Below are 26,887 nucleotides of genomic sequence, written 5' to 3' on the forward strand. Positions count from 1 at the left end.
TCAGCTTTAAATCTCAGGTAGAATTCCCCTGGGAAGCTATCTGGCCCAGGACTCTTACTTGTTCAGAGAGTTTTGATAACTGATTGAATTTCTTTGCTGGTTATGGGTCTGTTTAAATTTTCTATTCCTGTTTGAGTTTTGATACTGTGTGGGTGTCTAGGAATTTGTCCATTTCTTCCAGATTGTCCAGTGTGTTGGCATATGATTTTTCATAGTATTCTCTAATACTTGTTTGTATTTCTGTGGTGTTGGTTCTCATCTCTCCTGTTTAATTCATGATTATATCTATTTGGGTACTCTCTTTTCTTAGAAATCTGGTAGGGGTTTATCAATTTTGTTAATTTTTTCAAAAAGCCAGCTGTGAGATACATCTGTTCTACTGTTTTGTGTGTGTGTGTGTGTGTGTGTGTGTGTGTGTGTGTGTGTGTGTTTGATTCTATACTGTTGATTTCTGTTCTAATCTTTATTATTTCTTTTCTGCTGACTTTGGGCTTGCTTTGCTGCTGTGTTTCTAGGTCCTTTAGGTGTGAGGTTAGGCTCTATATTTGGGATCTTTCTTGATTCTTGAAATAGGCCTGGAGTGCAAAATACTTTCCTCTTAGGACTGCCTTTGCTGCATCCCAAAGGGTTTGGACTGTCAAGTTTCCTTTTCACTTGCTTCCATATATTTTTAAATTTCTTTTTTAATTTCCTGGTTGACCCACTCATTATTTAGTAGGATATTCTTTAACTTCAATGTATTTAAAGGTTTTCCAATTTTTTTCTTGTGGTTGATTTCAAGTTTCATAGCGTTGTGATCTGAAAATATGCATGGTATGATCTCAGTCCTTGTATATTTCTTGAGGGTTGTTTTGTGACCCAGTATATCTGTTTTGGAGAATGTTGCATGTATACTCAAGAAGAATGTGTATTCTGCTTTGGGATGAAAAGTTTTGAAATATATCTGTGAAGTCCATCTAGTCTAGTGTATCATTCAAGGCCATTGTTTCCTTATTGATTGTCTGCCTAGTTGATCTGTCCCTTGCTATAAGTGGAGTATTAAAGTCACCTACAATTATAGTATTATTATCAATAAGTTTGCTTACGTTTGTGATTAATTGATTTATACATTTGGGCACTTTCACTGTGGGGCATAAACATTTACAATTGTTAGCTCTTCTTTATTTTTATTTTTATTTTTATTTTTTTTTAATTTTTTTTTTCAACGTTTATTTATTTTTTGGGACAGACAGAGACAGAGCATGAACGGGGGAGGGGCAGAGAGAGAGGGAGACACAGAATCGGAAACAGGCTCCAGGCTCTGAGCCATCAGTCCAGAGCCTGACGTGGGGCTCGAACTCCCGGACCGCGAGATCGTGACCTGGCTGAAGTCGGACGCTTAACCAACTGCACCACCCAGGCGCCCCAATTGTTAGCTCTTCTTGATGGATAAACCCTTTAATTATGATATAATGTCCTTCTTCATCTCTTGTTACAGTTTTTGGTGTAAAATATAGTTTGTCTGACATAAGTATGGCTACTCCAACTTTATTTTGATATCCAGTAGCATAATAGATGGTTCTCCATCCCCTCACTTTCAATCTGCAGATGTTCTCAGGTCTAAAATTAGTCTCTTGTAGGCAGGGTATAGATGGATCTTGTGGGGTTTGTTTTTGTTTTTAAATCCATTCTGATACCCTATGTCTTTTGATTGGGGCATTTAGTCCATTTACATTCAGAGTGATTATTGAAAGATATGGATTTAGTGTCATGGTGTTAACTGTAGGTTTGATGCTTGTGGTAATGTCTCTGGTCTTTGGTGGTCTTTCTGCTTTCCACTCACAGAGTCCCCCTTAGGATCTCTTGCATGGCTGGTTTAGTGGTCATGAACTCCTTTAGGTTTTGATTGTCTGGGAAAGCTTTTCTCTCTCCTTCTATTCAGAATGACCGTCTTCTTAGAAAAGGATTCTTGGCTCCGTATTTTTACTATTCAGCACATTGGATATTTCCTGCCACTCCATTCTGGCCTGCCAAGTTTCAGTGGACAGGTCTGCAACTACCCTTATGTGTCTACCCTTGTAGATTAAAGGCCTGTTTGTCCCTAGCTGCTGCTTTCAGAATTCGCTCTTTATCTTTGTATTTTGCCAGTTTCACTATGATATGTCATGGGGTTGACCTGGTTTTCTTGATTTTGAAGAGAGTTCTCTGTGTTTCCTGAGTTTGGATGTCTGCATCCTTCCCCAGATTAAGGAAGTTCTCAGCTATAATTTGTTCAAATAAACATCTTCCTTTTTCTCTCTCTCTTCTTCTTCTTCTGGAACTCCTATGATAAAGATATTGTTTCATTTCATGGAATCACTTAGGTCTCTAATACTCCCTTCGTGATCTAGTAATTTCCTGTCCCTCTTTTTACCAGCTTCATCAGTTTCTATAATTTTATCTTCTGTTTCACTTATTCTCCCTTTGCTTCTTCCATCCTTGCTGTCACTGCATCTAATTTATTTTGCATGTCATTTATAGCATTTCTTAATTCATCGTGACTATTTCTTAGGTCCTTGATCTCTGCAGCAATAGATTCTCTGCTGACTTGCATGCTTTTTCAAACCCAACTATTAGTGTCATGACTATTATTCTAAATTCATGTTCAGATACATTGTTTATATCTGTTTTGAGCAATTCTCTGGTTGTCATTTCTTCCTGGAATTTCTATTGAAGAGAAGTCTTCCGTTTCTTCATTTTGGCTAGTTTTTTTTCTGTCTGTTATGTGTTTTAATAGCTTGTTATGTTTCCTGCACCTGAAAGTACTACTACATCAAAAAGGGGTCATATACTGTCTAGGGCCTGGCACTTCAGGAAGCATATTTGGAGTCTGTTGTTGAATCTCTGGTCGCTTTATCTCACTGCTCATAGTGGTGGTTTGGATCTTCCACAGGTGTGCTTTGATTTGTTCGTTGATGTAACCCTGGGGAAAAAAGGGGGAGGGTGGAAGAAGCCTTATCCCATGCAAAGAGACAAATGACAGGGGTGAAATGAAAGTTGAGACAGAGAGTCAAAGAAACCATAAGGCTTAATCCAGGGAGAGAGAGAAGGGGAGAGAGAAAGAGGAAAATAAAAAAGAAGGAAATACAGAAAAAGGTATAAAAATAATAAGTGCCTGATTAAAAAAACAACCAGAACAGAGAAAGAAAGAAAGAAAGAAAGAAAAAATTATATATATACAGTGAGAATATATATATATATAATTATATTTATATATATGGCAGGATAGTTGTCTGTTGGTGCCTGGGACTGAAGGCTGTGCTGGTCTGGAGGAGAGGCCATCTGGTTTGTTCAGTGTCAATTTCACTCGGGTCTAGCAGTTACCAGTCAAGGGTGGGGGTTGGTGTGAGCAGCTCCTGCCTCCACTGGGGGCCATTGTCCTGTTTCTTGAAGCCCCATCATGTTGGTGATGGGGAGAAAAATGGTGACAACACAATCTCTTTTTCTCAGACTGGGTGTCCCAAACCACACTGTGTAGGCAGTCCTCTCGGAGCCACACGAATGGACTGGCTTGTCCTGCTCCACAGTCTCCTGCACCTCCTAGGTGCTCACCTGAGATTCAAGCCCCAATGTATTAAAAGATCCTGCTCTGCATGGACAGCTTCTGGAATAGCACCTCTCTGCCCAGCCAATAAAGGGCCTCTGGCTGGTGCCTGCAGGGTCTTTTGTCCTTGGAGGGGCAATATACCCTCTTCCCACAGTGCTCAAGGAAAGGGACTGTTTGCTCCCAGTGTGCCCCTAAGATGGCTACCATCCTCTGGGGCTGGCTCCCTCTTTCCCCTAGGTATGACCATCTGCAGTGGCTGCAGTCTGGAGAAAGTCGCGCACCCCTGAAAACTCTACTCTTCACTCCTAAGGCTGTTTGCAAAGTAGACACTGGCTCTCTCCATGTTCTTTGTTCCCTAGTCCATGGTCCAGAGAGGTTTTTCTCTTCTCCAAATGCAATCCCGCACTTGCACAGCCTCTCTTTCTCTTCCTCTGAAGGGCTTCCCCCAGTCCGTGCCTTTGTCATCGATTTTATTTCTCCCAATTCACAAACATGCACCTGTGTCCCACCATCTCCTGTACCCTCATGGAGGTGTTTCTGTCACTCTGTGGCCTGGATTCCTGGAATGCCAAGTGTTCTGACCTCAATACTGTGTTTGAGGGATGAGGGAAATTTGGGTTCCCCTACTTGTCTGCCATCTTGACTCTCCCCTTGGGTAGTTCTATTTGTAATTTTTTGAGGAACTTCCGTCCTGTTTTCCAGAGTGGCTACACCAGTTTTCCCCAGAACTATTGATTGAAGAGACTATTTCCCCATTGTCTATTACATGTGAACATAAAATTTCAATTTTCTGAGGTAAATTATCAAGAGTTGAATTTCTGGGTCATATGATAAAGGTACTTTTTTTTTGTTTGCTTTTATTTTAATCACCTAGTGCTTATCAGAAGTGTATTCCTGGGGTGCCTGGGTGGCTCAGTCAGTTAAGTGTCTGACTTCAGCTCAGGTCATGATCTCATGGCTTGTGAGTTTGAGCCCCATGTCGGGCTCTGTGCTGACAGCTCAGAACCTGGAGCCTGCTTCAGGTTTTGTCTCTCTCTCTCTCTCTCTCTCTCTCTACCTCCCTCCCTGTCTCTCTCTGCCACTCTTCCGCTTATGCTGTCCCTCTCTCTGTCTCAAAAATAAACATGAAAAACAAAAAACAAGCATATTCTTTAATCACCATCACCTATTTGACCCATTCCCCTACCTTCCTCCCCTCTAGTAACCATCAGTTCTCTGTAGTTAAGAATCTGTTTCTTGGTTTCTTTCTGTGTGCTCTTCCCCCTTTCGCTTGTTTAAATTCCACGTAAGAATGAAATCATATGGATGGTATTTGTCTTTGACTTCTTTGGCTTAGCATTATACTCTCTAGATCCATCCATGCCATTACAAACAGCAAGATTTCATTCCTTTTTATGGCTGAATAATAGTCCATGTGTGTGTGTGCATGTACATATGTACGTAACACACCTTAAAATTTTTTTTTTTAATGTTTTTTCATTTTTGAGAGACAGAACAGCACATGAGTGGGGGAGGGGCAGAGAGAGAGGGAACCAGAATCCAAAGCAGGCTCCAGGCTCGGAGCACAGAGCCCGATTTGGGGCTCGAATTCTTCACTAGATCAGAGCCGAAGTTGGACACTAAACCTACTGAGCCACCCGGGGCCCTGTACATACCCCATCTTTATCCATTCATCAATCGATGGACACTGGGCTACTTCCATACCTTGGCCCTTGTAAATAATGCTGCTATAAACATAGGGGTGTAATTAGTGTTTTCGTGTTTAGGTAAATACATAGTGGTATAACTAGTGGATTATAGGATAATTCTGGTTTTTTTTCCAAATTTTTATTTAAATTCTAGTTCATTAACATACATTGTAATACTATTTCGAGGAGTAGAATTGAGTGATTTCATCACTTACATATGACACCCATTTCTCAACACAAGTGCCCTCCTAAATGTCCATCACCCACCCACCTCCCTCCATCAGCCCTCCATTGTTCTCTATTGTGAAGAGTCTCTTATGGTTTGTTTCCCTCTCTCTTCCCCCCACCTTCCCATATATTCTTCCGTTTTATTTCTTAAATTCCCCCACATAAGAGTGAAAACATAAGGTATTTATCTTTCTCTGACTTATTTTGCTGAGCATAATACTCTGTAGCTCCACCTACCTTATTGCAAATGGCAAGATTTCATCTTTTTGATGTCTGAGTAATACTCCACTGTGTTCGGGGCTCTCTCCATAGTTTGACTATTGTTGATTATGCTGCCATAAACATCAGGGTTGCATGTGCCCCTTTGAATCAGCATTTTTGTATCCTTTGGGTAAATACCTAGTAGTGCAATTGCTGGCTTGTAGGGGAGTTCTATTTTTAACTTTTGAGGAACCTTCATACTATACTATACTGGCTATACCAGTTTGTATTCCCACCAACAGTGCATGAAGAGGGTTCCCCTTTCTGTGAATCCTTGCCAACACTTGGCGTCTATTGTATTGTTACTTCTAGCCATTCTGACAGGGGTGAGGTGATACCTCATTGTACTTGTGATTTGCATTTCCCTGATACTAAGTAACGTGAGCATCTTTTCATAGGTGTGTTGGCCATTTGTATGCCTTCTTGGGAGAAATGTCTGTTCATGTCTTCTGCCCATTAAATTTTTTTTTTTAATGTTTATTGATTTTTGAAAGAGAGAATGTGGGAGGGGCAAAGAGAGAGGGAGGCACAGAATCTGAAGCAGGCTCCAGGCTCTGAGCTGTCAGCACAGAGCCCGACTTGGGGCTTGGACCCAAGAGCTGTGAGATCATGACCTGAGCCGAAGTTGGAAGCCCAACCAACTGAGCCACCCAAGCGCCCCAGGTTGGATAAGTTGTTGATATATTTTGGATACTATGTCATTTGCAAATATCTTTCCCTATTCTGTAGGTTGCCTTTCAGTTTTCTTGATTGTTTCTTTTGCCGTGCAGAAGCTTCTATTTTGATTTTTTAAAAAAAACATTTAATTATTTTTGAGAGAGCACGAACAGGGGAGAGGTAGAGAGAGAGGCAGACACAGTATCTAAAGCAGGATCCAGGCTCTGAGCTGTCAGCACCGAGCCTGCCCCAAGGCTTGAACCCATGAACCGTGAGCTCATGACCTGAGCTGAAGTTGGACGCTTACCCGACTGAGCCACCCAGGTGCCCCAGATGTAGTCCCAATAGTTTAATTTTGTTGTTGTGGCTCTTGCCTCAGTGGACCCTATCTAGAAGAAAGTTGCTATGGCCAATAACAGAGAAAATGCTGCTTGTGATTTTTCTAGGGGTTTCATGGTGTTTGGGTCTCACATGTAGGTCTTTGAGCCATTTTGTTGATTTTTGTATATGGTGTAAGAAGGTCTGTTTTCATTCTTGTGCGTGTCGCTGTCCAGTTTTCCCAACACCATCTGTTCTTGAGGGTGATGTCCTTACGAAGAAGAGTTCCCACAGTGGCCTGCAGGGTCGTGTCCTCTGTCCCCAGGGCCCTGTTTCCAGGAGCGTCTCTAATGGGTGCTGCGTGAGCTCTGCTTTTGTGTCCTGGCCCCTTGATCCTTCAAGCCAGACATCGGCAGAGGCTCTCTTTGCCTGTTGTGGGCAGTATTGGGTCCCCGGCCTGAATGGGGGGCATTTTAAGTAGGTGTGCCCTGCTCTGTTGGTGAAATGGGACTTAGCACCACTGTTGCTGGAACGAAGGCCTTGCAAAAGTCCCAGGTGAGGAGATGCAAGGATGAGCAGGGGTTTGGGGCCCGTCTTGTGGGGGCGGGAGCCCCCTCCGCGCTGGGACTGAGGCTGAGGGGTGGTGACCCTAGGGCATGGGGGGCAGGGCTTGGTGTAATCAAGTTAGGTGGTGCGTGTCCGTGCTGGGCTGGGTCCTGCACGTGGCCCTGTGCTTACGCTGAGGGGTAGGGGTAGGTGACGTGGTGCTGGCCAGCTCGTGCTCTGGGAAGAGCAACTAACGTCCCCACTCTGCGCCCCTGGTGCTCTTCAGACCAGATTCCCATGCTGGAGGCGTGGGTTGTTGGCCTGCCTTCTCTCCCAAGAGCAGCGCGAGGATCTCTGGACTGTATCCTGGCCAAGCCCACTCACCTTTACACTCCAAGCTTCAAGCCCCTTTGCTCGCAAGAGCTCCCAAAATTCAGGCCCTCTCAGTTTTCAAGCCACTGGCCGTGGGGATTTGTTTTCCCTGCGGGCTCCTCTGTGTGCCGGTCCATCTCTTGCCTTGTGGCCACACTGTGGCCACAGCTGTCTGCTCATCACAGCAGCCATGACCTCTTTCTCTCCTGAGCTGCTTCTCCTCACTCCCTACCTTCTTTGATGTGACCTCTTCTCTTTCTTCACTCGTCAAGTTTGTTCTTCCTGTCTTCAGGTCGATTTCTGGGGTATTTCGCAGGAGATGACAGTCACCTAGTTGTATTTGTGGGACAAGGTGAGCGTATAGTCCTACTCGGCTGCCATCTGCCAGAAGCTTCCAAGGTCTGTTTAACCTTATGATAAACTGAAAAGGTTTTTTTTCTCCCCCCCAGAATGGCTGTCCCATTTTGCATTCCTAGCAGAAAAATACGAGAGTTAGAATTGCTTTACATTCTCACCAGCCCTTGGCATTGTCAATTAAGAAAAAATTTTCCATTTTAATATATGGGTAGTGAAATGTCATTATAATTTTAATTTGCATGTTCCTAATAACTAATGGTGTTGAGCATCTCGTGCTTATTTGCCATTCATAGATTTTCTTTGAAGTGTCTGTTTAAATCTTTTGACCATGTATTTTTCAGTCTTGATATACTTTTGGGGGGGGGGAATCAGTTTAGATATACCGAAAATTTGCAAAGATAGAATATAGTTCCTGTATACCCTTGACCTAGTTTCTCTTACTGTTAACATCTTCTAGAACTATGATTCCTTTGCCCAAACTAAGAGATGAACCTTCATCAACACTGTTAATTAATTTCCAAACTTTATTCAGATTTCTCCAGTTTTTCTGCTAACGTCATCCGAAGCTCCCCCCACCCCCCACCCCCCACCCCCGGTCCAACTCCAGGATCAATTCCAGGGTATGGAGAGTTAAAGTTTTATGCCCTCATTTTATAAATCTCCTGGGTATCTTCACCTTCTTGGAGAACTGGTGCCCAGAGCCATCTGACCTCTAATCTTGAGAGTTTTTTGGATCTTCTCCATTATTGACATCTTGGGATATCCCTTTACCTTCATCTTGGGGGATTCCTTTCACCTCCCACTTGGGTTGTTTGTCCTATTTTCTGGATCTTAGGCCTTTCATTTTCATGGCATTCTTTCTCTTGGTTCATTATCTCATTTTGGCAAAACACACATTTTGAAGCTTCTAGGTAAAAGGAAGATGGAAGTTATTTTTGTATAGATTATTCTTACATAATATTTTTTTCAGGGTGTGGTAATTTTATTTTTATTTTTTAAGAACTTTACTTAAACCCAAATTAGTTAACATACAGTGTAATACTGATTTCAGGAATAGAATTTAATGATTCATCACTTACATAGAACACCCAGTGCTTGTCCCAACAGGTGCCCCCCTTAATGCCCATCACCCATTTAGCCCATCCTCCCACCCACCGCCCCTCCCTGATTTTGTTCTCTGTATTTAAGAGCCTCTTAGGGTTTTCCTCCCTCTCTGTTTTTATCTTATTTTCCTTCCCTTCCCCTAGGTTCATCTATATTGTTAAATTTCACAGGAGTGAAATCATGCCATATTTGTCTTTCTCTGACTTGTTTCACTAAGCATAACACATTCTAGTTCCATCCATATTGTTGCAAATAGCAAGATTTCATTCTTTTCGATTGCTGAGTAATATGAGCAATATTCCATTATATACATATATTTGTGTATATATATGTATATGTATTTATGTATGTACACACACACACACACACACACACACACACCATCTTCTTTATCCATTCATCAGTCAATGGACATTTGGGCTCTTTCCATAGCCTGGCTATTGTTGATAGTGCTGCTATAAACATTGGGGTGCATGTGACCCTTGGAATCAGCATTTTTGTATTCTTTGGATAAATACCTAGTAGTGCAATTGCTGGCTTGTAGGGTAGTTCTATTTTTAATTTTTGGAGGAAACTCCACACTATTCTCCAGAGCGGCTGCACCAGTTTGCATTCCCACCAACTGCACAAAAGGGTTCCCTTTTCTCCAAATCCTTGCCAGCATCTCGTTTCCTGAGTTGTTGATTTTAACCACTCTGGCCAGTGTGAGGTGGGATCTTAGTGTGGTTTTGATTTGTATTTCCCTGATGGTGAGTGACGTTGAGCATCTTTTCATGTGCCTGTTAGCTATCTGGATGTGTTCTTCGGAAAAGTGTTCATGTCTTTTGCCCTTTATTTTTCACTGAATGATTTGTTTTTTGGGGGGTTGAGTTTGAGAAGTTCTTTATAGATTTTGGATACCAACCCTTTATCTGATAGGTCATTTGCAAATATCTTCTCCCATTCCACAGGCTGCCTTTTAGTTTTGTCATTTCCTTTGCTGTGCAGAAGCTTTTTGTCTTGATGAGGTGGTTGTGAATTTTACATCCCAATTTGCCTAGGGTAGAGTACCCAGTTATTTAATCAAACACTGATGTAGGTATTGCTGAAAAATATTTTGTGGATGTGGTTGTAGGTCCGTAATTAGTTGACTTTGTTTAAACAGGAATTTATATTGATAGGTTTTTATTTAAATTCAAGTTAGTTAACATAGTGTAATATTGGTTTCAGGAGTAGAATTTAGTGATTCATCACTTACATTCAACACCCAGTACTCATCACAACAAAGTGCCCTCCTTAATGCCCATCCCCCATTTAGCCCATTCCCAGCCCACCTCCCCTCCAGCGACTGTCAGTTTGTTCTCTATCATTAAGAGTCTTTTACAGCTTGCCTCCCTTTCTTTCCCCCACTGCCCCTATGTTCATCTGTTTTGTTTCTTAAAATCCAAATGAATGAAATCACATGGTATTTATCTTTATCTGACTGACGTATTTTGCTTAGCATAGTACCATAATTAGTTGACTTTAAGAAAATTACCCTTGCCAAATGGATGGACCTCATCCAATCAAGAGATGGCCTTTAAGGAAAAAGTGATGTTTTCTAGAAAAGAAGAAAGGATGCCTCACAACTCTTCTATCAACACCTTCGTATCCAGCCTGTTAACCTGCCATTTGAATTTCACAGTGGCCTTTTCTTGCAATCATGTGAGCCAATTTCTTAAATCGATTAGCTATGTCTATGTCGCTCCTATTTGTCGAGAGAAACCTAAGTAACATACAGGGTATAGGATTATAGATGAGAAATAAATTCCTCTCAGAAGTTTGAAGGCTCCATTAGTTTCTAGCTTGCAGTGATGCTGTTGATAACTGATTCAATTCTGACCCTTGAGCTTTATACAAAATTAATTTTAGTCTCTGAAGGTCTAGAGAGTCTCATGATCATCCCTGCTGGCTGGAAATTGCATGGTCAGGTTCATTTTTGTCCGTCTTTATGGGCATTCATTCCCTTTCAATCTGGGAAGTCATGTTTTTGAGTTTGAAGAAATTTTCTTAAATTATTTGTTTGAAGGCTTCTTTACCTCCATGGTCTATGTTTTCTCTTTGTGGAATTAACATTGGATAGATGATCTGGTGGAATAGTCTGTAAAATTTTGAAATTCTTTTTGCTCTTTTAAAAAATTGTTTGGATGTTTCCTCAGTCTTATCTTCCAATCACTTTTTTTTTTTTTTTGTTTACTTGTAAGCTCTATGCCCAATGGGGCTTGAATTTAGGACCCTGAGACCAAGTCACATAGTCTACAACTGAACAAGGCAGGCACCCCAATCATTCTCTTAATTTCTACTTTCCACCATTATGCTTTGACTTTCCAAGAGCTCTTTGATGTTTTGTGAATGTTCATTTTTGTAATAGCATCGTGATCTTGTTTAATGGATGCCATATAATTTGTTATCTATAAAGATATAATGGTAATTCTTGTTTGTCTCGAAGGTTTTTTTTTTTTTTTTTTAAAGATTTTATTTTCAAGTAATCTCTACACTCACTGTGGGGCCCAAAGTCACAACCCCAAGATTCAGAGTTGCACGTTTGACTGACTGAGCCAGCCAGGCTCCTCCAAATTTGCTTCATATACTCCGTTTCTCGCTGTCCTCAGTTTTCTGTGGGTATGTTTGTTCTGTTTTAGAGAATTTCCTCAGATGTTTCTTGATCCTTAGCTGCCTGCTCATGAAGAGTGGGGACTAAATGCCACGAGCACTGGTGACGGGGGAAGGCTTGGTAGCTGAAACTCATTGCACGGTGCCCTGGCTAAGTCAACCGCCGGGAGATCGCCAATGTTATGATCTGTAAACTCTCTCCTTTGGTAAAGTAATATCGTGGTGGTCCAAATGCAAGAGTGGGGAGAGTAAAAGAATGTACTGTCGTCATGCCTGAGAGTCGGGCATAATCTCAGGCTGTCCTAGGCAAATTAGAGGATGATCATCTCCTTCCTGATAGGGATATTCCTCACGGAAAATTCTTCCATATCCAGTACAGGTGCTAGAAGTCAAAATTGTCTGCGTCTAGCAGCCGTGTGAAGGAAGAGGTCTAGGAGTTCTTGTCATCCATCTTCCAACGTTCATGTTTGTTTATAGTCTTAAATCGGAGGCAGCCTACATTCCAATCGGCAACCGTGTAGAAAACCATGGAATTCACACAATGGAATGCTACTCGGTAGTGAAAAAGAATGAGCCTCTGCTACATAAAAGGAAATGAATTTTAAATAGTGTTGAACAGGGACACCAAACAACCAGAAAGAAAGTACATGCCATATGATCCCATTTATGTGAAATACAAGAACTGGCAAAACGAATCCAGGATGATAGAAGTCGTAAGAAGTGAATTTCAGGACACCAATGGAGAGGCATTGATGGCACCAGGGGAGGGCACACGGAAGAGTCTGTACGCCAGATATGGGTAGATTTACAAATTGGGGGGAGGGGAGAGTGGCATTTCAGCTAGGTAAACCTCTACCTGAGGTGGGGGGATTCATTAGGACAGGAATATTAGGGAAAGAGGGAAAGGGTCCTCAGCTGTTGGCTTCATGAGAATTCTATGTTGAAATCCCAACCCAGGATAGATGCCCAGCACCAACTCTGCAGGTAAAATTACTACTTACACTGAGGAACCATGGCTTTAGGTTATATTTACAAAAGTGAACACCAGGGGCGCCTGGGTGGCACAGTCGGTTAAGCGTCCGACTTCAGCCAGGTCACGATCTCGCGCTCCATGAGTTCGAGCCCCGCGTCAGGCTCTGGGCTGATGGCTCAGAGCCTGGAGCCTGTTTCCCATTCTGTGTCTCCCTCTCTCTCTGCCCCTCCCCCGTTCATGCTCTGTCTCTCTCTGTCCCAAAAATAAATAAACATTGAAAAAAAAATTTTTTTTTAAAAGTGAATACCATGTTTGCCTTTAAGAATCTGTTGGCTTGAACTTGAAGTATTTTACACTGAGCATCTTAATCATCAGGAATGGCTTTCTGTAGCCTTTGTCATTCTGCTTTCCAGTGCTGTGTTTCTCCATCGTAAGCCTCTGCTGCTGGGGAAACCCATGAGATGGTGTAGATGCAATAATAGCTTAATATACTCACCGTGCCTCTTTGCCGAGTCAATTCCTCAGTGAGAAGTAGACTTCCCATTCCTCGGTCAGTGTCGCTTACTTGGGCCAGTGCCATGTCACAAGGTGACATTCAAGAGACTGTAAGCTACATCTAAGCAGAAGCTTTATGAGCTCCAGAGATTTTGGGATTATTTGTTACTTAGTATAAGATAGTGCACCCTAATCCACCAGGATGTTTGAGAAATTCTCTTGAACAAGTTGAGCAGAATCTACTGTATCTTCTCTCAGGATCCAGAGAATGTTCTCTGCTTTGGTCATAAGAGATCGAGGATCCCTGAATGTCTAAAAATGGAGAAATATCTAGGTTATGTGTCTTTTTAAATTTTAGTGTTTCTTCATCTTAGAGAGAGAGAGACAGGAAGGAAGGAATGGAGACACCGAATCCGAAGCAGGCTCCATGCTCTGAGCTGTCAGCACAGAGCCTGATGAGGGGCTTGAACTCATGAACCGTGAGATCATGACCTGAGCCAAAGTCAGACGCTTAACTGACAGAGCCACCCAGGCACCCTAGGTTTTCTGTTTTTAACTAATAAAAGAAATGTAAAGACCATAAACCATCAGAATTAATGTCCCACCACAATTGAGAACAAAATATTTTATTTCTCTCAATAAAACTATAGTTTACAATAGTATTTACTAAATAAATTATATAATTTCTCTTTTACAAGCAATAAACTAAATCACAAATATTTCAAAGACAACGTATGTACACGACATAAGGCCTTTTATAAATAGCTTTGCTTTTCTCATTTCACTAGTAAACAGTGAAAAAATCTTTATAGAAGCTAGTTTCCTATAAAGTATATGCAGACCTATTACACTGATCTTGATATGAAACCAATTTAAACTTTTAATGACATGGGCTATGATTATCATTTTGCAAAAAAGAGCAGAATTTATACTTTATTTACCATTTTGCATGGATGGATTTTTTAAAAAATAAGCAGATTACATATGTTGCTCATGTATAACCACTGGATGCATGCAAAATGAAATAATGCAAGCGTCAATAGGAAAATAGCACTTCCAAGTCCAAAATGGTGATTGGCAATGGCCTAGAAAGCAGCTTAAATATAGTTCATGAAGTTCTTCGCAGTTCCGCAAGCAACAGCAAATGATAGAATGGTGTGATGGTTTTCACATCACATCTGCTGATCAGCCTATGGACCAAGGTTCCCCCCACACTTTGCAAACTCCTAGATCCACTTGATTGTTTCTTGTGTGCCAGGAGGGTCAGTCGAGTTCCTCTGGGTAATTCCGGAGTGGAGAAACTTCTCTTCCACAACTGTGGAATGGTCACCATTTTCACTTACTGGGGAGGTTAAAAAAAAAAAAAAAAAAGGCAGCTGTAAACCTAAGTTTTGGCCTGGATTTATAACTGTTCCTCAAGAAAGGGAACACAAGGTCATTATTAGGCCTAAGCCTTGAGCCTGGGAAATGTGCGGGTAGAAGTCAGGGTGCATTAGGCTCGGGGTCCTTCTGTGATGATTATCATAGCATTCACTTCTCTGGTGGACCTATGGCCTCTGAGGACACGGAGTGTATCGAGTTCCTGTGACAGCACAGCACTGTGCTAAGACTCAGAAGGAAACAACGCTGGCTAAGGTGCACCCCTGACCTCTAAGGGCACAGGGCTTGGGGCATGTGCTGTTACAGCAGGCCTGAAGCCAATCAGAACAACTTGAACCTGGTCTTGACTCATGAATGCCGTGTTCGTTTTCAAACACTGTCCTCGTGACGGGGGAGTAAAAATATATCCAGCAAATATTTAACTTAAAATGGTAACCATTTAAGGTCAGAGACTGCCGGTTCAGTCTATGACCGTTAAGCCAAGATCTACATGGGGAAGGCAGTACCATGTTCAGTTTTTAGAGGCAGACGTAGCTGGTTAAACCTACTGGTTTCCTAAGTACTACAGCTACAGGATGTTATGCAAATAAATTTCTTTTTAAAATTTTTTATTTTGAGAAAGAGCACGAGCGGGAGACAGAGGATCATAAGCAGGCTCTACACCACCAGTGCAGAGCCCGATGCGGGGCTCAAACTCAGGAATGGTGAGGCCAGGACCTGAGTCGAAATCGAGAGTTGGACGCCTAACCTACAGAACCCCCTAGGCAACCCTACTTAACCTTCTTTGTACCTTGTTTTAGCTGTAAAATGGGAGTCCTAAATCCTGCCTTACAGGGTAGTTTAAGGGATAGACTTTTTGGGGGGAAATACAGTGCATGTATGTATGTGGCCGTTGAGGACACACACACACGCAACATACACAGATTAAATAGGGGTCATTTAGTGTCAGCCACATGCTTGTGTCCTCAAAATGGTTGAGAAGGTCGGAGGTGTTGGAATGTGTGGTCCAACACCTTCATTTGGAGGCTGAAACAGCAAACGCATTTGAAATGATTTTGAAAATTCAGAGGCTACGTCAAAGATTCTGTTTAAAAAGGAATATTTTATCACGTAATTTAAGCCTATTGCGATTTGTAATTTTTCATAGTCTCCATTTTGTTTCCTATTAATCTAAGTTAGGAAGATTTGCCTGCCTAAATGTATAACCTGCTCTAATTAATACTTAACTCATCTTCCAAAAATAGCCCAGGGGTCATGAGCCACAGCAGTGGGCAGAGGGGAAGCTGCCCACGTTCTCAGGACAGATGTCTGTGAAGTGGACTTTATTCAGATTCAGTCTGATCCCTTAGTGTGGTGCATATCAATGAGGGACATAAAAAAAAAAATCCATGTAAAATGATACGTTCCTACTGGTCAGCTTTATCAGTCTTGCTTTGTTTTTTTCTTTCTAACACTTTAATTCATTTTTGAGGGACAGAGAGACACAGAGTGTGAGCAGGGGAGGGGCAGAGAGAGAGGGAGACACAGGATCCGAAGCAGGCTCCAGGCTCTGAGCTGTCAGCACAGAGCCCGACGAGGGGGCTCGAACTCACAGACTGTGAGATCATGACCTGAGCCGAAGTTGGATGCTTAATCCACTAGGCCACCCAGGCGCCCCTATCAGTCTTGCTTTCTTAAAAAAAAAAGACTAAAGGAGGTGACAGTTCTGTTCTTCTTGTTCTCTAGATCACAGTTGGAAGTCTGTGTCTGGTTTCTAATGATAAACTTGGAGAAAGCCATGACCCAGTTGGACACATGGCCGAGATGACATGGAAGGGCTCCAAACCCAAGACCCCATGAAAATGGTTAAAAACCTGGGCATTTTGGTCTAGTAGAGACCTAGAGATGCCCAGTAGAGACCTGGGCATGAAAACTGTCTTCCAACTACTGAAGGCCATGGGAAAGGAAGAGTTGGGTACTCATTTAGTCCTAAGATACATGTCCTCAATAATAGGGGCACAGATGGCCTGGATCCTCGGGGTGGGGGTTAGAATATCAGCATGTGTGGAGTAGAGTAGCAAAAGCTTAACTCTTCTCAATCTCTTCCCATTGGACACCCTGATCAGTATGTCCCAGCCCAGGGACAAGAGTGTAATTTCCCATCTGTTGACACCAATGAGTGAGACTAAATGGCTCTAAGACCACAACCATGGCAGACCCATGGAAACCAGTTTAGCTTTGACTTGGAAGTGTATTCTGACCACAGTAAAGAAAGGAGTGATCACCGAAGGAGGGGTGGTTGCTGTCACTGAGGCCTGAGGCTGGCCAGCCTCTTGGCAGGTGAGGCAGGAGACCCAGCATCCAGAACGCACTCGACATGGGCTGGCCAGCTGGGGGGACTTGGGCAGTCATGGTGGGCTGTGTCAACACATCCCATTGTTGTGTTCAAACCAAAAGATTGTATTAAATATGGTTAACAAATTTATTGTAAACAGTTCCCGTATATAAATCACTATTTGCAAAAAAGTAGTATTTGGGTGTCTCTCAAATTGGGTTATATTGATAATTTAGTAACAAACCAAAGGCTTTATAATGAAATACACTCTCTAGGGGCACCTGGGTGGCTCAGTCGGTTAAGGGTCCAACTTTGGCTTAGGTTGTGATCTCACGGTTCGTGGGTTCAAGCCCTGCATTGGGCTCTGTGCTGACAGCTCAGAGCCTGGAGCCTGTTTAGGATGCTGTGTGTCCCTCTCTCTGCCCCTCCCTGTTGTCTCTCTCTCAAATATCAACACTAAAAATTATAATGAAATATACTGTCCTTACTATTAAAAATAATGAAAAATCCTTAATATTCACCTGTTTTTATTAAATTGAGGGTGTTGTATAAGTTTCTTTTAAACTTGTATTAACACCTACTGTCACCTCTAGGGTCCAAGAATGTCCACGTGCGGTAAGAACTGCCAACTCTCTATGTCCCAACATAATCCTGGGACGACATGATTGGTTACATGAAAGTGTCTGTTTTGTGCTAACTTAGAACTATAATAAAACAAGGTGGCCAGACAGGTCTTTAAATCTGTGTGGAATCTGACAGCATAGTGTCTTGTCGCTTGGCCACAGTGCGAAGTCTGCAGAAAGCAATTTTAGTATCCTCTTATTTAGGAGGGGATGTGCTATAATTTTCCTTCAAATTAGACCCCTCAAGTCCTTACCGGTCACTGGAAAGAAGCACCAGCTGATGATCCTAGAAGGAGACTAAGCCTTTGAGTTGATTTTCCACAATGGGGCACACAGGCTGGTACCTCCAGCTGCACCCCCACCCCCCATCGAAGATGGGATTTTCACAGTATTATTGCCCCAAAGACGAGCAAATTTGGGGTGCCCTGAGATGCAACCACCCCTGGCCTTGAGGCTTTAGAAACAGAAATGGGAGCTGGTGTTTTGGCAAGAGAACCCGGCCAGATCTCAGAAAAGGGATGACAGACAGACAACGTCGTCTGAGTCGTCACCCACTGAACTGTCGTGTGTGCGCAGCGATGGCAAGGTTTCTTCCTACGCGTGTGGTACTGGGAGGATACGTAATATTTTAAATTCTGAGACCTGAAGGTACAGGTGTGATAATCGCCATGGGAAAAGTAAAAGAGTATTTAGGTACAGACAGCCCCCGACTTAGGATGGTCTGACTTAGGATTTTTTTTTTTGACTTGATAGTGCGAAAGTCGTAGACATTTGGCGGGAGTCCAGCTTTGAATTCTGATCTTGGATCTTTCCCGGGGGTAGCAATGTGTGGTATGATCCTCTCGTAGGATGCTGGGCAGGGGCAGCCAGCCACGTGCTCGTGGTACCCATACAACCTTCCTGTTCTTTCAGTACAGTTTTTGATAAATTACACCTTCTTATAAAAGAAGCTTGGTGCTAGATGATTTAGCTCAACTTTAGGTGAATGTAAGTATCCTGGGCACTTTAAGGCAGGCCAGGCTAAGCCACGATGTTCAGGAACTGGGGTGTCTTACGTGCCCTTTGCATTTGTGATACTGTCACCTTTTTGCGGGACCTAAACCCATCGTTAAGCCAAGATCTGAACTCCTGTGGCCTGATCCTAGCGTTATTTATTCCACGTACGTGTTTACGTCTGAGAGTGTGTGTGACAGAAATGCATCTTTATTTCCCCTGAAGCTCAAGTGCTTAACTTCAGTGACTGAAACCACACACTAATGCACACTTGTGGTCAAAGACTGCAAAGCTTTTTCGTATTTAAAAAGATTTAAAGCACAGACCCAGAAATCAAAGAGCAAGTCATAAGCAGTCTGTTTGCTAACGAGAAGCCCTTTCCAAGTCTGGACTGCAGTAGGGGGAACCAGACACCCCGGGGGGGTACCCTGAAAGTGGGGCACTTTGGGTGGGCTTCCCAATGGGGAGAGCTGAAGTTCACTTTTCAGAACCATGTGCAGGGGGCATCAGAGATGAGACATGCCTTTCATTTCTGAGGTCTCCTTTCAAGGCTTATTTCCAAGCCTTCCTTCCCCCCCCCCCCCCCACCAGCTTTCTGCCTAAGAAACTCACACCCTCAACCTAATGTTTACTTTTTTGGAATAATTTTTTTTATTGAAGCGTAGTTGACGTACGGTGTTAGATTAGTTTCAGATATAGAACGTGGTGATTCGACTGGTCTGTATGTTCTGCTCTGCTCACCGCATGGGTAGCTACGGTCTGCCTCCACAATACCACCGACCAGATTCTCTGCTATACCTTTTATTCCTGTGATTTAACCATTCTTCAACTGGAAGCCTGGATCTGCCACTCCCTTTCGCTTGCTTTGCCCATTCCCTGCCGTCCTCCCCTCTGGCAACCATTGTTTTGTTCTCTTTATTTCTGAATCTGTTTCTGCTTTTTGTTTTATCTTGTGTTGTTTTTTCGATTCTACATACAAGTGAAATCAGGTGGTATTTGTCTGACTTGACTTAGCATAATGCCCTTTCGGTCCATTCACTTGTGGCTCATGTCAAGATCTCATGATTTTTCTATGGCTGAGAAACTTACACCGCCATCTTTGGGTGGCTTCCATATCTTGGCTATTATAAATAAAGCTGCAATAAATACAGGAGCATGGTGATCTTTTAGAGAACTAGTGTTTTCATTTTCCCTGGGTAAATACCCAGTAGTGCGATTATCATAAGGTATTTCTATTGTCAACTTTCTGAGAAACCTTCGTAGTGTTTTCCATAGTGGCTTCCCCAATTTACATTCCCACCAGTAGTGTACGAGGGGTCCTTCTTCTCCACGTCCTACCAACACTTAATTCTTGGCTTTTTGATTCTAGCCATTTTGGCCAGTGTAAAGTGATATTTTGCTGTGGTTTTGATTTGCATTTCCCTGGTGATGAGTGATGTTGGACATCTTTTCTGTGTCTGTGGGCATCTGTAGGTCTTCTCTGGAAAAATGTCTACTCAGATCCTCTTCGCAATTTTTTTTTTTGATCGTCTTCCTATTTTTATCTAAAAAAAATTTTTTTTTTACATTTTTAATTTATTTTTGATAGAGGGAGAGACAGAGCACAAGTGGGGGAGGAGCAGAGAGAGAGGGAGACACAGAATCCGAAGCAGGCTCCAGGCTCCAAGCTGTCAGCTCAGAGCCCGACGCGGGGCTCGAACTCACAAACCACAAGATCATGACCTGAGCCGAAGTTGGACGCTTAACCAACTGAGCCACCCAGGCGCCCCTCGTCTTCCCATTTTTAAATCAAGTGTGTGTGTGTGTGTGTGTGTGTGTGTGTGTGTTGAGTTGTACAAGTTCTTTATGTATTTTGGAGATCAACCCCTAATGGGATATATCAATTACAAACGTAGGTTGCGTTTTCATTTTGTTGATGGTTTGATTTGCTGTGCAGAAGCTTTTTATTTTGGTGTAGTCCCAGTAGTTTATTTGGGCTTCTGTTTCCCTTGCCTGAGGAGACTTACCTAGAAAAAGGTTTCTACAACAGATGTCAAAGAAATTACTAACTTTGTTTTCTTTTAGGGATTTAATGGTTTTAGGTCTCCTATTTTGGTCTTTAATCCATTTTAAGTTACTTTTTGTGTATGGTGTGATAGTGGTCCAATTTCATTCTTCTGCTGTAGCTATCCAGTTTCCCCAACACCACTGATCAAAGAGATGGTCTCTTCATAATTGTATATTCTTGCCTCCTTTGTCATAGTTTGACCTTTAAATGCATAGATTGACTTCTGAGCTCTCTATTTGGTTCCATTGATCTGTGTGTCTATTTTTAGGATAGTCCTACACTATTTTCACTCCTGTAGCTTTGCAATATATTTTAAAATCTAGGATTGTGGTATCTCCAATTTTTATTTCCTTAAGAATGCTTTGGGTATTGGGGGTCTGTTGTGCTTCCTTAGAAATTGTAGTATTACTTGTCCTAGTTCTGTGAAAAATGCTGTTGATGTTCTGACTGCGCTGAGCTTGTAGACTGAGTTGGGTAGTATGAACATGTTAACAATATTAATTCTTGCAATCCGTGAGCATGGACTATATTTCCATTTGTTTGTGTCCTCTTCAATTTCTCTTACCAGTGTTCTATAGTTTGCAGAGTACAGGTGTTTTACCTCCTTGGTTAAAGTTATTCCTAGGTATTTGATTCTGTTGAAGTTGTAAAGGGAGTTATTTTCTTTGTGCTTCTTTGTTACTAGGGTACAGAAACTCAACTTTGCCGTGTATTGGTTTTGAGTCCTGCAACTCTACTGACAGCACTTACTCCAATAGGTTTTTGGTGGCATCTTAGGGTTTTCTATGCATAGCATCGTGTCACCTGGAAACAGTGACAGTTTCACTACTTTCTTACCCATTTGGATGCCTTTTCTTTCTTGTCTGATTTGCTCTGGCTACAACCTCCACTACCATGTTGAATAAAAGTGGTGAGATAGACTTGTCTATTCCTAATGTTACAGGAAAAGCTCTTGTTCACTGTTGACTAGGATGTTATGCTTGGGTTTCTCCTACATGGGCTTTATTTAGTTGAGGTATGAGCTCTCTAACATGAATTTTTCATCTAGAACGGATGTTGAATTTTGTGAAAAGTTTTTCCTGCATCTAGTGAGATACTCATATGATTTTTCTCCCTTGTTAATGTGATGTATCCTGTTGACTGATTTACAAATATTGAACCATCCTTGCATCCCAGGAATAAGTCCCATTTGATTGTGGTGAATGATCCTTTAACGTATTGCTGAATGAGGTTTGCTAATATTTTGCTAAGATTTTTGCATCTATGTTAGTCGAATATTGGCCTTTAGTTTTCCTTTTTATTTTTTTTGTGGTATCTTTGGTTTTGGTATCAGGGTAATGCTGGCCTTGTAGAATGTATTTCGAAGCTTTTCTTTCTCTTCTGTTTTTTGATCTAGTTTGAGGAGAATAAGTATTAAGGCTTCTTTAAATGTTTGGTAGAATTTGCCTGTGAAGTCATCTGGTCTTGGACTTTTCTTGGGGAGTTTTTTGATTACCAGCAATGAAACTGAGTCAGTCATCACCCTGTTCAGATTTCCTACTTCTTCCTGATTCAGTTTTGCAAGATCGTTTATAGAAATTTGTCTATTTTTTCTAGGTTGTGCAATTTGTTGGCATTTAATTTTTCATAGTACTCTTAGAATCTTTTGTGTTTCTGTAGTGTTGGTGGTTCTCTTTTGTTTCTGATTTTGAGTCTTTTTTTTTATCTTGGAACATCTGGGTAAATGTTTATCATTTCCGTTTATCTTTTCAAAGAACCAGCTCTTGGTTTCATCTTCTCTTTTGTGTTTTTAGTCTTTTTCATTTATTCTTGCTCTGATACTATCTCCTTCTTTCTACTAACCTTAGCCTTGGTTGTTCTTTTTCTAGTTCCTTTCAATGTAAGGTCAGATTTTTTTTTTTTTATTTCAATAGAGCACATGAGCCAGCAGGGGAGGGGCAGAGAGAGAGAATCCTAAGTAGGCTCTGTGTTGTCAGCATGGAGCCTGATTGGGGGGGGGGGGGCGGGCTCGATCTCACAAATGTGAGTTCACGACCTCACCTGAAATCAAGAGTTGGACACTTAACCATCTGAGCCACCCAGGTGCCCCTAGATTTTTTTCTAGAGATATTTTTTTCTTGAGAAAAGTATGTATTAGTATTAATTTTCCTCTTGTAAAAGCTTTAGCTGTGTCCCCAAGACATTGGACTGTTGGTTTTAGTTTCATTTGTCTCTATGTATTTTGATTTCCTCTTTGATTTCTTTGACCCATTGGCTGTTGAGTATCATGGTGTTGAGCCTCCATGGATTTTGTGTTTTTTTCCAATCTTTTTAAATTTACTGAGACCTGGGGCGCCTGGGTGGCGCAGTCGGTTAAGCGTCCGACTTCAGCCAGGTCACGATCTCGCGGTCCGTGAGTTCAAGCCCCGCGTCAGGCTCTGGGCGGATGGCTCAGAGCCTGGAGCCTGTTTCCGATTCTGTGTCTCCCTCTCTCTCTGCCCCTCCCCCGTTCATGCTCTGTCTCTCTCTGTCCCAAAAATAAAATAAACGTTGAAAAAAAAAATTTAAATTTACTGAGACTTGCTTTGTGGCCTAACATGTGATCTATCCTTGAGAATGTTCCATGTGCACTTGAAAAAAATGTGTATTCAGATGCTTTTGGGTGGAACGTTCTGTATTTATTTATTTGTCTCCCTCCCTTTTTTAAAAATTATTTTTTAAAATTTACATCCAAATTAGTTATTATATAGTGAAGCAATGATTTCAGTAGATTCCTTAATGCCCCTTACCCATTTAGTCCATCCCCCCCCACAACCCCTCCAGCAACCCTCAGTTTGTTCTCCATATTTATGAGTCTCTTTTATTTTGTCCCCCTTCCTGTTTTTATATTATTTTTGTTTCCCTTCCCTTATGTTCATCTGTTTTGTCTCTTAAAGTCCTCATATGAGTGAAGTCATATGATTTTTGTCTTGCTCTGACTAATTTCACTTAGCATAATACCCTCCAGTTTCATCCACGTAGTTGCAAATGGCAAGATTTCATTCTCTTTGATTGCGGAGTAATACTCCATCGTACATATATGCCAAATTTTCTTTATTCATTCTGTATATAATAGATCCATCCGGTCTAATGTGTTGTTGAAAGACACTGTTTCCATACTGATTTTCTACCTGATAATCTATCCATTGATGTAAGTGGGGTGTCCAAGTCGCCTACTATTACTGTATCACTGCAGATTTCTCCCTTTATGTTTAATAGTGGCTTTATTTACTCAGCATTCCACCGTTGGGTGCATAGATATTTGCAACTGTTACATTGTTGTGTGGAATTGATTGCTTTATCATCCTGGTAATGCCCTTCTTTGTCTCTTATTACAGTCTTTCTTTTAAGGTCTATTTTAAGTATTGATACATTGGCTTTTCCCCATCCCTCCACTGGTCTATATACGTCTTGAGGTCAAGACTCAACTTGAAGTTGAGTTTCTTGTAGGCAGCAGGTAGACTGTCTTGATTATTTATTCATGCTTCCATCTTATCTTTTTTGATTAAATGTAAATGGTCCAAATGCTCCAAAGTAACTTGTGATAGGCATGTCCTTACTGTCATTTTGTAAAGTCATTAAACCTACATTTAGAAAATGTAACACCTGGAATGGGGTGGCCAGGCAGAGCTTACCGAGCTGGCCAATATGACCAGCACGAAATGGTCCATGAAGTCTCCACATTCCACGAACCCTTGGGGTGATGCTCTTTCTTAACTACATCTACCTTGGGGGATAGTCCAAGGGCCCCACATAAGTAGGCTCTTTCCCTGTATGGTTTCCAAATACAGCTTCATTTTGGTTTCAAATAGAAATTTCTGCCCACCATATAGACAAGGAAAGCCCTGATTTGGTTTTTTTCTCTCCAGGCTAACAGAGGCAATCATCCTGTGTTCCCTTTCTCTGCACCAAGCCCCCATTTTCTTCAGCAATTTCTGAATTCTCTTTACCTCAGCCCTGCTTTGTTTCCTTTCTAGTTTCTATTCTTCTTCTGGCGAATGTTCCTTCTGTTGCCCTGAGGGCACAACTAGTCCTGCCTCACGGTAGCCAAAGCTCCCGGCATGCCCACACACATGCGCATAAAGGCTTTACAATGCCTCACCCTAACCTCATCCCAGGGGCTCTGGACTCCCCTCCAGCTCTGGGTTCACTAGATTGATTTCTCAGCACTCCCTGAATTTCAAACACAAAACAGTCACTGTTGGACTCTGGGAAGCTTTGAATCTTTTTCTTCCTTTCCTCAGCTAAGGCTCTATTTACATTTTATTGTATTCCTGTCTACCTCATGTTGGGGGTTACTTCACAAGACACAATCACTTGAAGATAGATTGGAGGGGGGCCTTCTCTTTGTCCAACAGCTGCAGAGATAGAAAAGTGCACCATATTCTTGGAGCGGGTTGGGGGGGCGGGGGAGATGACTGTTCAGGTTAGTGCTACGGAAGCGAGGACACCAGGCGTGACTAGGTTAAGCGACACGACTATGGCATCTCATAGATGGAAGGAACCTTAGAGAAGCTATGGTCCAAACTGCCTACCTGGACACTTAAAGTAAAAAAAAAATTAGGCTTAGGATCAGAGGTGAAAATACTCGGCTAAGAACCAAGGACTGTAGGCCTCTCACCAAGAACCTGTGAGGGCGAATGTGAAATGTTCCTGAAGGGCATGTCCAGCTGGGATGAAAACTACCACGTTGTGCCCAGTCTGACAGAATGTCTGTTGAAATCCAAGATGCGGGGGCACCTGGGTGGCGCAGTCGGTTGAGCGTCCGACTTCAGCTAGGTCACGATCTTGCGGTCCGTGAGTTCGAGCCCTGGGTCAGGCTCTGGGCTGATGGCTCAGAGCCTGGAGCCTGTTTCCGATTCTGTGTCTCCCTCTCTCTCTGCCCCTCGCCCGTTCATGCTCTGTCTCTCTCTGTCCCAAAAATAAATAAATGTTGAAAAAAAAAATTAAAAAAAAAAAAAAAAAAAAGAAATCCAAGATGCGGGCAGCACAGGGCATGCCCGGTCTCTTGCCAACCGTTAAATGCCCTATCAGAATTCCACGCCGACCAGCAGAGACTACAGGCATACTCTGGGGTGGCTGGGGCCATTTCTTAAGACAACAATGAAGTTAGTGGCATCGGCTGACTCTTCCTTTCCTGAACCGTCTCTCTGGAGGATGGTGATGCTATGTGACAGCATTGTCCCCACAGCCGAACGTCTTTCAAAATTGTAGTCCGTCTTCCCCGCCACTGCTTTATCAACTAAGTGTGCCTAATAGTTTAAATTCTTGGCTATCATTTCAACCATCTGCACAGCACCTTCTCCAGGGACAGATTCCATCTCAAGAAATCATTTTCTTTGCTGATCTACAAGAAGCGGCACCTCACGTGTTCAGGTTTTCTCAGGACGTTGCAGCCGTTCAATCCCATCTTGAGGCGCTAGCCCTCTTGAGCTTCCCACCCATCCACAGTTACTGACTCCGCCGAAACCCGGAATCCCTCAAGGTCCTCCCTCAGGACTGGAATAAACTTCTTCCAAACTTGAATTTAGGCTGATATTCTGGGCCTCTTCCCCTGAATCACCTATGTTCTTGATGGCATCTAGTAAATCTTGCCAGAACATTTTCAATTTACTCTGCCCAGATCCATCACAGGAATCATTATCTAGGGCAGCTATGGCCTTATGAAATGTATTTTTTGAGACCTGAAACTCAAAATGACTCCTTGCTCCATTGGCTGCAGAATGGAGGTTTTGTCAGCAGGCAAGGAAACCACAATCTGGGCATCTCCCTCAGAGCTGCTGGGTGATCCGGTGCATTGTCAGCAGTAATACTTTGAAAGGAATACTGTGTTCGGAGCACTAGGTCTCCACAGTGGGCTTGAAATGCTCGGTAAACCATGCTGTAAACAGATATACTGCCATCTAGGCTTTGCTCCATTTAGAGAGCACAGGGAGAGTAGAATTAGCACAATTCTTAAGGGCCCTGGGATTTTCAGAATGGTACCTGAGTGCCGGCTTAAACTTAGAGGCTCATGGGACTTTAACAAGAGGGCCAACCTGTCCTTTGAAGCTTTCAGGCCAGGCATTGACTTCTCTTTTCCAGCTACAGCAGTCCTAGATGATATCTTCTTCTAAGACTGTTGTATCTACATTGAAAAGCTGTTGCTTAGTGTAGCCCCCTTCGTTAATATCTCAGCTCGATCATCCGGAGAGCTCGCTGCAGCTTCTACATCAGCACTTGCTGCCTCACCCTGCACTTGTATGTCGTGGAGGTGCCTTCCTTCCTTAAACCTCATGAACCAACGCCTGCCAGCTTCAGACTTCTCTTCTGCAGCT

At 42.4% G+C, this 26,887-nt stretch overlaps 1 protein-coding gene and 1 long non-coding RNA gene across 2 annotated transcripts in view; both read right to left on the bottom strand.

The window, feature by feature from the left end:
• Positions 1-13,805: 13,805 nt before the first annotated feature.
• Positions 13,806-26,887, bottom strand: part of PIP5K1B (phosphatidylinositol-4-phosphate 5-kinase type 1 beta) — a 185,407-nt gene continuing 172,325 nt past the window's right edge. Inside the window, exon 14 of the mRNA XM_040449410.1 lies at positions 13,806-14,537. Coding sequence (XP_040305344.1) covers positions 14,535-14,537 — 3 coding nt within the window. The 3' untranslated portion in view covers positions 13,806-14,534. The remainder of the gene's footprint in view (positions 14,538-26,887) is intronic.
• LOC121013665 (uncharacterized) lies at positions 22,675-23,154 on the bottom strand. The gene is made up of 2 exons (XR_005782829.1): positions 23,112-23,154; positions 22,675-22,878 (listed from the first exon to the last, which is right to left on the bottom strand). It is a non-coding gene; the product is annotated as an uncharacterized LOC121013665 (long non-coding RNA).

This window comes from Herpailurus yagouaroundi, unplaced genomic scaffold (assembly GCF_014898765.1).
Source record: "Herpailurus yagouaroundi ecotype Mexico unplaced genomic scaffold, PumYag 199, whole genome shotgun sequence".
Lineage (NCBI taxonomy): Eukaryota > Metazoa > Chordata > Mammalia > Carnivora > Felidae > Herpailurus > Herpailurus yagouaroundi.